This window comes from Morone saxatilis, unplaced genomic scaffold (assembly GCF_004916995.1).
Source record: "Morone saxatilis isolate NCDOM2014 unplaced genomic scaffold, NCSU_SB_2.0 Contig21, whole genome shotgun sequence".
Lineage (NCBI taxonomy): Eukaryota > Metazoa > Chordata > Actinopteri > Moronidae > Morone > Morone saxatilis.
Genome location: NW_023339774.1, coordinates 9741553 through 9753858, shown reverse-complemented (window position 1 = coordinate 9753858; position 12306 = coordinate 9741553). Strand labels below are relative to the sequence as shown.

At 41.4% G+C, this 12306-nt stretch overlaps 1 protein-coding gene across 1 annotated transcript in view; it reads right to left on the bottom strand.

The window, feature by feature from the left end:
* The window catches only part of bcr (BCR activator of RhoGEF and GTPase), a 79284-nt gene that overhangs the window by 29580 nt on the left and 37398 nt on the right, over positions 1-12306 (bottom strand). Inside the window, exon 2 of the mRNA XM_035668492.1 lies at positions 5122-5306. Within this exon, the coding sequence (XP_035524385.1) occupies positions 5122-5306 (185 nt within the window). The remainder of the gene's footprint in view (positions 1-5121; positions 5307-12306) is intronic.

Here is a 12306-nt window from a genome sequence, read left to right as displayed (position 1 = left end):
CACACACACACACACAGTGAGCCCAGGTTGGGACGTGGAAGCATCCGGTCCCTCTGGCTATGAGGAGGAGGAAAGAGAGAAAACAGGGAGAGGGGTGAAAGAGAACGACAAACAAAAAAGAGATGGAGATGGAAATGCAGATTCAGTGTAATTAAGAGAGGAGAGAGACAAAGAGGGCAAAATATCTGACATGATGAGGGGGAGACAATGGTTGTGGGAATCACATACATAAATACATTTACTTATTTGACAATAGAGAATGGAAAAAGACAGTAAGAAATGGAGACAAGGGGAGACAAAATCAAAGATAAGCTAGGTCACTGCACCATGCACCTTAACAGCAAAAGGCAGAATGAGAAAAAAAAGAATGGCCATAGGAAGTAGAAATAGATCAAATTGAATGAGTGTATTACAGGACAGAGGAGGATCTGCTCTGATATTATAGACGTTACACCCTAATGCTGCCACGTATGTTTACACAGCACAGCAATCATATGGGTTCAACATGTGAAAGAAAGAAGTACATGAGATTTGGTTAGGATAAGGGCTGATTCAGCCTGCTGGACTTAAGCTGCTGCTGTGTGGATGTGTGTGTGGATGTATGTGTGTGTGTGTGTGTGTTGGGGCAGGGGGGAGCAGCATGAAAGAACATGCAGGAAATCCATCCAGTAGTCAAAATGAGAGCCAGAAAAGCATATGAATGGAAGTGTATGTGTATTTTATAGTTTTTTTTTTTTGTATGTTTTGTAGATTCTTAAATTTGTATACTTATCCTTTAAAGGTTCACATTTTTTCTTTCAAGCTAGTGTTTCTGACACGAGGTATCAGGTTATTTTAAGATAGACTTGCAAAAATGTTAACCTATTCTTTAAGCTTTAACCTGCTGATTATTTTCTAGATTAATTGATCAATTGTTTAGTCTACAAAATGTCAGATAGTGGAAAATGCCGATCGCAATTTCCCAGAGCCCAAGGCAGTGTTAGATATTGTCAGTTTGTGTCAGTATTTGTTACACCACTTGTAATTATACAACTACATACCTACACAGCAGAATTCATACATTGTATAACTATGCATGCTAAAATGATGTGTGAACTGCATTTGAGCATGTACAGTACTGTGAGTGAGTGCTTGGTCGTGGGTGTACATGGGGTAAATGGGTAAAACCTGTTTCCATGGCCACTGCATAAGTGTGGGTGTTAGGGGACCGTTATAGCCCAGAAGATTATAAAATGGTCCAGGATTATTATGGAGTCCATTATCAGCACTGTTACTACATGATTAGCCTGTAAGCCAAAAAGCATGATTTAAAAGCAACAAACACATCAAGCCCACTATAAATTTAGATTGAATTTCAACAACTTGACTTGAAGTTGATACAATCTTTTTTTTTATTTTTTTATTTACTCTCTATGTGGTTACAGTCCAAAAGTTAAGTAAAACAGAGAAAAACAGCAAATCCTGACACATGAGACCCTGGAAGCAGGGAATGTTTGTTTTTTTGCCTTAAAAATAACACAATTTGAGTAATTTCTTGGTTGATCAACTAATTGGTTTATTGACTAATCGTTGCGGCCTGACTTGATTTATTGATATAGGTCGGAGAAATCAGGCACAGACTACAAGTAGGATGGGACAGTATCTAAAGTATATGCATATGCTCATCACACTGTTTATTATGTCTTTAATAGTTAATATTTCTGCAGTATATTTTCTCTCTTTCTTTGTCTCTTTCTTAGGTGAAGGATGAAGGAAATGATTCTGACAGACATGTATTATGCATCACATACAGCTGTCTGGGGATCTGCTCTGTACATAACAATATCAGTTTCCCCTGAAAAAAAGCTCTACTTGCTCATTAGGTACAAACTCTTAAGAGTCCAAATAAAAGGGTACTGAAGGTAAATAAGTAAGTCATTTATGATTGCTCTTAAATGATTACATTGCATTGCAGCGGCTTTGAATCTGTCTGACTCTACAGACTTAAAATGGAAAGCCTGGGGCGGCAACAGAGCCCCCTGAATGTTCCTGAATTAATGAAAAATGAATGAATCATTGCTGAGCTACAAGTATCGGCATGAGCTATGTGACTTTATCCTCACAGGATATGCCCGCTGGTAAGAGAACATGAGAAACATGAGGGTCCATTTGAAGCATCAAGATCTTTTGAAGCAAATCACAAGGAGGAAGACTTTAACATTCAGCCACATGTTACTGAACTAGCAGAGGGCAGAGGAGAGCCATAAAGTGTTTATTCATCGTTTCAGACCCCAGACGACTCCCCAAGGAAGTACCCACATCTCCAGACATATCATCTTTTATTTATCGCCGTGGCAACTAATGAGCCCATCTCTGGGTTCAGACTAAAGGGGTGTCTGCCTGCATTTTTTTGGTAATCAAAAAAGTAAAAATAAAGCACATTCTCCCTGCTTGGGGTAAGTTCGGGTTGGTGTGTTTACATGTTCATGTCCTTTATGCGCAACAGAGTCAGCAAAAGCTAATATTTTACATTTGAACCCGCACTTGAACCCTTTCAGCTCACACAACACCCCTTAGCGGTGGCTCTACCTAACATGATTTAGGAATTGAGAGTCGCTTCTGATTTGTTTATGCATGGATAATGCTCGTGGGAGATACGCAACAATCAATACAAACAGTGTTTATTTGACGAGTGCACCGATGTAGCTCAGGAGGCGCAGATGGAAACTGAGCAGCAGCGACTGTAACAACATTATTCTCCATCTCTGTCTCTTTCCCATGGAGTGTAGAAGACTCCTATAAACATTCAGAGCCAGGATGGAGAGGAGAGAAGAGAGCAGCAATGCATGGCCTGCTCCACACTTTATTAACCCTTTTCAATTTTCATTTTTCATATTCTAATCTGTTTAGCATCCTGTTCTGCCATCCCTCGCTTTCTGAAATGCCTAATGTAATTGCTTCCTATCTCTACACGTCTGCTAAGTAATGGAGCTGTCTTATAATTATCCTGTGCTGCATTACTTCTGGTTATTTAAACTGCATTTCATCCAGATGTGATAGACAGACAGAGTTGGTGTCTGCAGGGATTTTCCACATAGGATGCTCGCAATGCCGCATCACACCATGACTTTAATTGCGAGGGAACGAGCTCTTCAATCAGTGAACGTTTTTCATAGATGTGATAGATCATAACGAGGGAGATTTCAATCTTTACAAGCCTCCACTACAGTTGATCATCGAGAGAGGTTTAGCTCTGGCTGGGTCGGAAAATAAGTGACCTCCCTCCTCAGGTCATGGCCTTGAGGTGTGATGTCTGACATGATGAGGGAGCAAAGAAAATGAGGAGCTATTTTAATATAAATTAGGGGATCCACAGGAATAGAGAAAACGGCTCACAACATAAGCATCTGGTGGCCAAGGGTTTAAGGCACCGACCATAAACTGCAACATCTCAGGTTCGAAGCTGGCGAAAGACCATAATTGTCATTCCCCATCTCTCTCTCCTTCATTTTTTGTCATCATCTCTGCTATCAAATAAAAAAAAGCAGTAAATGCTCAATAACAATACTTGATATTGAAGAACATTAAAGATGTTTAACTTGGTGAGGAAAAAATAGTGGTCTGTGACTGTCCTTGAATGACCTGTGTCAACATCACACCACTGTCCTCATACTTTGGCTGACTTCCAATCAGTGACCCCCTTCTTTTCCCTCCTCGGTGCAGTCAGATTATGAGAGAACTAGAGCCACTGTGGAAAATTAAATCAGCAATATGCTGATGCTGATGACTCATCAAAGTGACATCAAAAAACCATCAGCTTCCGCTGAGCCAATCAGAGCTCCTCTGGGTTCTGAATCATCAATTAGAGAAGCAGACTCGGATGATGTTTGAAGAGCGGCTGTCCAAGGGTAAATCAAGGACAATGGTAACTACATTTTCAATTTTCATGGCGATACTGACCATCAGACTCTGCTTCTGGAAAACCTAAACACACACACCCACAGCGTCAGGTTGGCTCAGGGATTCTACACACGAGTGTTTACCCTGCCAATCGCTTTCAATCCCTTCTACAATAAATGTATCGTTCTGCTCTGAGAGAATGGATAGATGCGCGTGTGTCTTTGTGAGAGAGCTCACAGGTCAAAGGTTGGATGATGTCAAGGGATTCATCATTTATTGGCAGATTCAAGCCATCAATCAGATTGACAGGCTCCCTCGCTCACCAGCACATATAGTGAGCAAAGACTGAGGGGGCGGAGTAACTGATCCCACATCATGACCACTGATGCGATTACTTCCTCCAAGGGCACATCGGAGGGAGACAGTATTAGCCCATTACATTCTCCCACAATACCTCTCTGTCCTAATCGAACACATAGCTCGAGCATGTTGATCTGATACCTGCCAATTCTTTGGTGCAAACTATGTGTAAATGGTGATGATAGTCAGGAAAAATATTAATAAAACTTTATAAAATGTAAATAATAAAGAGGAAAAAGATAAATACTAAATAAAAAAATAAAAAAAATGATTATATGGATTCTATCCATGTTCATTTTCATCTTTGCTGACGCTGGGGTTGTGTGTGTGAATGTGTGTGTATGCATGTCTGTGTCCTCTCCATGGTAACCTTTGAAGAGAACCAGACGTCATAGATCACTGGTTTTTTCTCCGCAGACAGGGAAAAAAGCAAAGGAGGGAGGGTAAGAGGATGAAGGCAGTGATGGGGTGATGGAGGTGATAGGTAATTCTGCCTAATACCCTGGATGAGTAAAGCCAGACTCTTAAAGGGGATGAGTTTCTTCTCTGGATGAATGCCTCTGGGGTTATGGGGCATGACAATATTGTGCTTTATCAATCCTCTTAAATGGCGAATTTGATTTCTCATCAATTGACAGATTTTTGACAGGATTGCTCTAAGAATAGATTAGCCCATTTCCTGACCTGTATTGAGGTCGAAGGATGGAAGTGTTGGCCCCTATTGGCACCCATGTTTGTAGAATATATTCATATTCACATAAAAAAAGTCATGAATATTAAGTAGCTTTGGGTTTGTTTTTCTGCAGCTGAGGAAGCTGAAAATGTGGCAGTTGTAATGGCCAGCAGAAGGAGATGGTGTACTGGATTGGATGGCACACTGACCGACTTGGACGACTCTAATGATCCAGAGGAGAGGGTGTCCCGACTGCTGCGGCTCTTGGAGCTGAGGTGCGGTGAAGATGATGGCGAGTCATCGATGTACGGCAGGATGTCATGATGCCTCCGCTGTTCCTCTGCGCGGTCTGCATCGTAACCGTAGGTGGGAGGGGTCCCGGCGAAATGACCATCTGTAACGGGAGAGATCAAAACAAAAAGTTAGTACTTCTTTGAACTGTCTTAATGTTTTTGCTTTATGTGACAGTTTTCAGCAGACACATACAAAATGGTATATTGATCTATTGGCCAAAAGAGATTCTTTTTAATACTGGGCGGGACATTTTACAACATGAAAACATGAAAAATCAATCAAATGTCAAACTATATAACGGTGACGCTGCTACTAAATTACCTCAAACCAAGTTTGGTATTTCTGTACAGCAAGTCCTTGTTACTTATTGGCCAACATATACAGGATTACCATTATTTGCAATAAGCTAATATGGGCTGATATGGACCTGGACGATTCATGGTCGACCTCTAATCTGCAGGTCAAAAGATGTCTGTATGTCTATTGTAAACTGCACTGCACTCAGTTTTAAGAAGGACACAGACAGAGAGATATAGATCTCACATTTGGTGATGCTAAACCGTCTCAAAACACAAATTTAGTCATTAAGTTTAGTTTAACTTACATTTAACCAAAATCCATTCATGTTATCCATGCCTTTACAATGCACACTGGGTAGATTCATATTTTACATTTGCTGCTTGGCCTCATGCTCGCAGAAGGTTGCCATGTGTATTGCAGAGTTAATTTTCAACACTAATTAATGCAAGTCTGGAAACTAGGGCACACAAAATGAGTTTCCCCCCCTGCATCTTTGTTCATGAATTCATACAAAAACATAAAGCTCTGAGAGAAAGCACTTGAAGAGGCCAACTACAAACTGGGTCAAGGTTCAAATAATTTGAACACTGAGTGCAGCATCTCCAGGGAAATTTTCAGCAACCTCCCTCTGACCTGCTTCTGTGGTGGGCGCTATCGCTTTCTGTGACGGAAAATAACAGCTCTGCCAGCACAAAGTGCTTTTGCCTACAATTATGTGCGCTGCCCTTTACAACGGGAGGTGGGAGAGACAGACAGAACAAGAAACAAAGGTCAAAAAGTACAATTTGACTACAATTGACTTGTTTTACAATGTCACACTCAGTGAGGTGACGCATTTCTTTGACGTTCAAGTTGTGGCTTCCATTAAACATGTTTTGGTGAGTTAAAATGGCTCAGCTTTCAGGGGGAGAGAGTACAGTCAGCGGTTCGGGGAATCTGGTGTGTAACAGCTGAGGGGAAGACATCATGCATCTCTGAATGTCACTGAAGACCTCTGCTCATCTCCTCCCACTCCTACATTCAACAGAGCTGCACTTCTGAGAGAGCTGCCGGGCCTCCTCTGTGCTGACTCACACTAATAACATGCCACAGCACTTTCCAGAGTCAAACACAAACACACACATGCACTCCAGATCACACCAATTATAAGCATGCTGTAGCTTTACAACGCATTCAGCGAACATCTACATACGTCATTCTTTGTACCTCTATTGCATCAACAATCTCTCTCTGATTGCGTTGTATGAATGTTTGGCTTACACCAGCACATACACAAACATATGCTCTCGAAGTCATAGAGTGAGCGGAAAAAAGATAGAAAGAACAACGGCAGTGTGTCCACGGTCCGTCTGACCTTCAGCCTACCCACCACTCGGTCCGTGTACTCGCTGCTGCTCATGGGTGGGTGCTGCCCACTGCGCCTGGTTTGACCAACGGCATCCAGCCAGGCAAACGCCAACATAGAAGCTCTTTCTGTGTGTGTGTGTGTGTGTGTGCAAACAGTCTCTTCCCACAATGCCAAACCCTGCAGCAAACCAAACTGAGTAGTGTGTGTACTACACATTCTTCATTCATTTTTAGCCTTAGTATTATTTTAAAACTCCTGCACATATGTTGTTATTTATATATTTCATCATTTTCACAGACTCCCGCTTTATTTTCTTTTGTATTCAGTAACACCTTCCTTCATCTTCTCCTTCTATCTTTTCTTTATTGTATCCTTTTTTAACTCAAAGCACAATGACTGAATCATTTTAGGTTAGATTTTATGTGTTTGCAAAGCACATACATAGCCTGTGGCAGGGGTTAGTTATCTGTACTCATGCCAGTTAGCAGCACCAGAACATTTTTAGAGCTTGTTAACAAAAAAAAACTGTCAGAGGACAACATAGTTAGAAAAAGAAATGCTTATTTTAAGGACTGATTTACTGCTTTGCTAAAAATACAATGTGTGGATATGAAAAACACCATGTAGGAAATCCAAATACCATCCTGCCATGTTTGTTTTTTTGTCTCCCAACCCTACCTCTGCATATTCATGTAAGGAATCATCCTGAGCTGACTTGTTTTAATCTACCACCTTTCTTTGGGAAAATACTGTCCTGCCCTGGAAACACTCATTGGGTGTGTGTATGCATACTGTATGTGTGTGTGGAATGTCTTTAGTGCCCACACAGCCCTAAGGCCAGAAATATTAAGCATCCAAACAACCATTTTTAGGCCGTAACCAAGGACTAGGCTAAAAGGGGGCATAGCTATACACATAAAACCAGAATCATGAATAATAATGATGAACTGTAGAAAAATGAGGATACGTGAAATGCCAAATGAACCACCGCAACTCTGACTAAACAGTGTGTCTTCTGGGGAATGTATGTCTCTAAGGTACAAAAGCAAGAGCTACAAGGTAAAAAGCTCCAGTTTTTCTGCTTTTTTACAAATAAAACACAAAGTTTTATTTTATAAACAAATTAACCATTCATAAAATAATTACTAATACATCTACAGTGTTGAGATCATTATCAGTCTGCTAATATGCTTGCCTAATATACTGCTTGTGTATATTTTCAAACCAACTTAACTTATTTCCTGTAATGGATTTGTGTACTTGTAGGATGTGTGTGTATGACCAGCAGTTTCCAATGGGGGATGGACTGAGCTTTACAAGTTGGTTAATGGGTCACTATAGCCTATGGTCGTCAAACACCGGGCTTCAGTCTGACCACGTCTGACCTCATATCCCTGCTCAGACGCTGCTTCTAACGTCGCCTTGAGTCAGATTCTCTATGTCTGGCTCTCACGCTCTTTGTTTGTATATCCCTGCATCTCTGCATATATCTAACTGCCTCTTTCTTTGTCTTTTGCTGTCTCTTCTTTCTCTCCCTCTTGCGAACAGGTCACTTGTGTTTCTGCTAATTTCTGGCTTCATCACCCTAACGCTGCTCACAGATCGACATCTTCCTCCTCCCGCTCTGCGCTGCCTCACTTTCCCCTTCTCTCTTGTTTCCCGAAACAATCCCCCCTCAGGAAAAGAATAAACTGCAAATATGTCAGAAAAGCCAGTACTAACGCCTAAAGAGCAGGTCACATATACACATATACAACACAGAGCAGTTTCTTATATAGTTCTCCCAAAAAAATGGTCTACTTATTGATTTCTTCCTGGAGCTACTATAAAATAATAAAACCAAACTCTACTTCGAACCAAAGCACACACATTCTTGTAAAATGTTTACATGGAAACAGTGTTTGGGAGGGGAACAGGTCTTTTTCCTGCTGCAGGTGGAAAACTACAATCACACAGGGAATAGCTGGTGCTCCGCAACCATGGCAACACATAGGTCTTTCCAAAACAATACTACAGACAGGGCAGGGGTATCAGGGTATCGGGGTGTCATGTGACACCAATCTGTTGATGGGACGTCCTAGAAGACTTGGACTTCAAATACTCCTACATGGGAGCTGTAAAATCATTGCAACTTCTGTGTGCTGGACATGATGCACAGTCAGGGGATTTTTGGGGGCCTGATATAGGAAAAAAAATGGATTGTGCGTCTGGGTGTGTGTTTTGAGTTTAACACTCTCAAATGACTTGAGGAGATTGTGCTTGGTATCGAACCTCAATACGTTTTAAGTGCAGACTGAAATGTGCCTGGATCACAGAGTACTGAAGTCAGTTACCAATACTTTACTTACTTTTATATGCTCAGACCCATCTGGATTTAAAATATAATTTGTGTGATTTACTTAGAGTATATAAAAACACTTAAGTGTCTTTTGTTAAGGGCATAATCGCTTTCTTGAGAAGATCAATACCACTTTGATGTCTGTACGCACAATATGGATCTAGAAGAGACCCAGAAGATTAGCTTAACTTAGCATAAAGACTGGATGCATGTGGAAACCTCTGGCCTAGCTCTTTTTTTAAATGAAGATAAATATATATTCCTTAAAGCAAGGTATGAAATAGGTATTATTCTTGTCTGCACTAAAACTCTATCTTTCCTATAAATTCATCCGGGCCTCATTAGCTGTGGACAATAGATTCTAGTACAACCGTAGTTTCCTTATTGTAATGAGACGTCATTTTGAAAAGTCACTCAAGACTCTCTGTCACTATTCTTTCTTTGTCTCATGCTATCCCTAGTTAATTCTCTCTTTATTCGCATTCCTCTCTCCCCTTTTGTCTGACTGTGTCTCTCAGCCATAGTGGATCCAACATCAATGCATACTGTTACAGTGCTAAAGAGCAATAGTCTAAAAAGATGGATCAGCAAACCCACTGTTTGCCTCACTCTTTCACACAATTACAAGGAATTAAAAGGTTTGTCTGAGTTACATTGTTAAAAAGAGAGCTGTGGCCAACAGACAAAGGAAACAATTGTTGCCTAAAGCCCCTCAATCTTCTGCGTGGTGCTGCAGGAGAGGAGGGGTGAAAGTAAAACACGAGGAACACAGCCTCTGATAAGACAGAAATATGAAAACTAAAATAATAAGATAAATAACAATAAAGAGAGGGAATACAGAGACAATGCAACAGACTGAGAGCGGTGAAATTGGAGAGAGAGAGAGAGAGAGAGAGAGAGAGAGAGAGAGGGAGCGACTCTCAAAGGAGGCATAAGATATCCTTGATAGTGAGAGCCTCCTCTCCATCCCCCATCATCCTTTCCACTAAGCATGGCCGTCATAAATCTGGTCCCGGCTGCTGACGCCTTTATTGGCCTCTGGGAGGAGGCCTGTCATCCTAACACTGCCAATATAACCCCACCAAATACATTCACACCCTTACCTTAAAGCCCCACCCAGTCCCATAGGATCCTAATGTTACGCTACAACACTCAGAGCTCTCTTTCTTAATCCAGCTATTTGATTTGAATGTAATCAGAGATCGAATGGGGTGTTTAAATGGCTTCCTCCGGCCCCCCCAACATCTAAATCTGATTCATATACAGTGTGCTAGCAGGACACAGTGGATTTGGGAGGGCTAAGCTTAGCTTAACCATGTCTGGATACTGGTGATAAATTGAGATTTGCCCCTGCAATTTTCATTACTGCCCCTTTAAAAATGGCGTCAAATATATATGCAGTACTATACTGTAAACTATGATGAAAAGTGAACTGGGGTGAGAGTTGCTGAAGGGAAGGTAAAGAAAGAGAGAGAGAGAGGGCACCCCTTCCCCTGAGTTCCTACATCCTCTAAATATCCAATTTGGAGACAATTTAACACAGAGGAGAGGGGGCTGGTAGACAAGTGAAAGTAGAGAGCTGTGGAAATTAAAGTGAAGCCTCAGCTACAACATCGCTGGGGGGGACAGACACGCCGTCAAATGAACTTGAACACAGCGTCACCCCCGTAATCCTCCTGCTACTGCACAGGCACTTGACAGCAGTTAATTTGATAAATGCCGCTATCATGTCATTAGAGGGCAGATGTAGGGCTATACAATGTACAGGTAGCTATGTTCTTAAAGTCCTCAATATCGGAAATTTAGGCATGAAAATCTGGAGGCGCGGATTCTTTGCTTTCACTTGAGGTCACAGGGGGCACTTTGGATCCCTCGCAGAAACCACGCAGTGTAACTAGATTTGGAAGCTAAATGACTCTCACAAGATAAAGATAAATCCTAAGGGCATTCTTCACAGAACTGATATAAAAGATAGGACCACCTTGGATTGCTGGTAACAAGCGAAGTGTGCATTTGACTACACAAATCAGCATCTCTGCATCCTGGGAAGCTTGTATTATTTCTTGAATTTATTTCTGTATCTCCATGGACAAAGAGAACCACACATTCCCTATATAAAGGCAGCCACTTTCCTCATCTTATTTTTCAATTGTAGTCAATTCATCATGAATACTATTTCACCAATCACAACCGCCTAAAGTCTATCTGCTGGTGAACTCCTTGTTCCCGCTTCCTGGCATTATTAACATTACTCGAGTTGAGAAATCATAATAAACCAATTTGTTTCCTGGAGGTAATCTCTTTGCCTCAGCGTTGATAATCTCTGTGGAAACAACCCAGCAGCAGCAGCAGCAGCAGCCGGTTTCAGTTATGAAGCTGGGATGATTGCCAAGTCAGAGACGCTGCTCCTTTAAAAACAAACAGCACCCCCTGCAGTAGTGTGATCATCCCTTTGTATCAGTAGGGAGGAAAGAAAGGAAAAATCAACATAAGAGAAGGCATGGCCTGAAATCAAACTGGACTAAGAGGAATGAGGATATTTGTGTATGTGTGTGCAGTGGTGCTATATTCACTGTAGCTTCACAATGCTCTCTTTATATGTTTAAATGTTTGTGTGGTTTTGCGTATTTTCCTTAACTAATCACGGGGATGTAAGTTTGTCCATGTTTCTCCAAACCAAACCACAGAGGAAGAAACAATGTCAGATATGACAGCCAGGGGCAACACTGATGATTTCCACCTGCAGCATTGCCTGCTGCTGCTTAAAGCTCCTACAAGGAAGTTGCATTTTGTGTTGATTCTGGCGGCCCCTGTGGACAACAGCGGAAGTGTTTCAATCACCTCATTTCATTGATTTTGAGGAGAATCCAACAGAATCCGTCCCAGTGGCAGGCATTAAGTATAGCTTATAAACAGTAACTGTTTTAATACTGATGCCTGGTCATATGATAGATTGGAATGAATAAGCGAAATAGAAGTACAGCATGAGATGTACTTTAAAACTGGTATCCACTGGACGGATTCTGTTGCGTTCTCCTCAGTTGAGAGGAAGAGAACACTGAGCTGTGTTTATAGCTAGGTGCGGAGGTGATTGTAATACATGTTCCGGTGGTG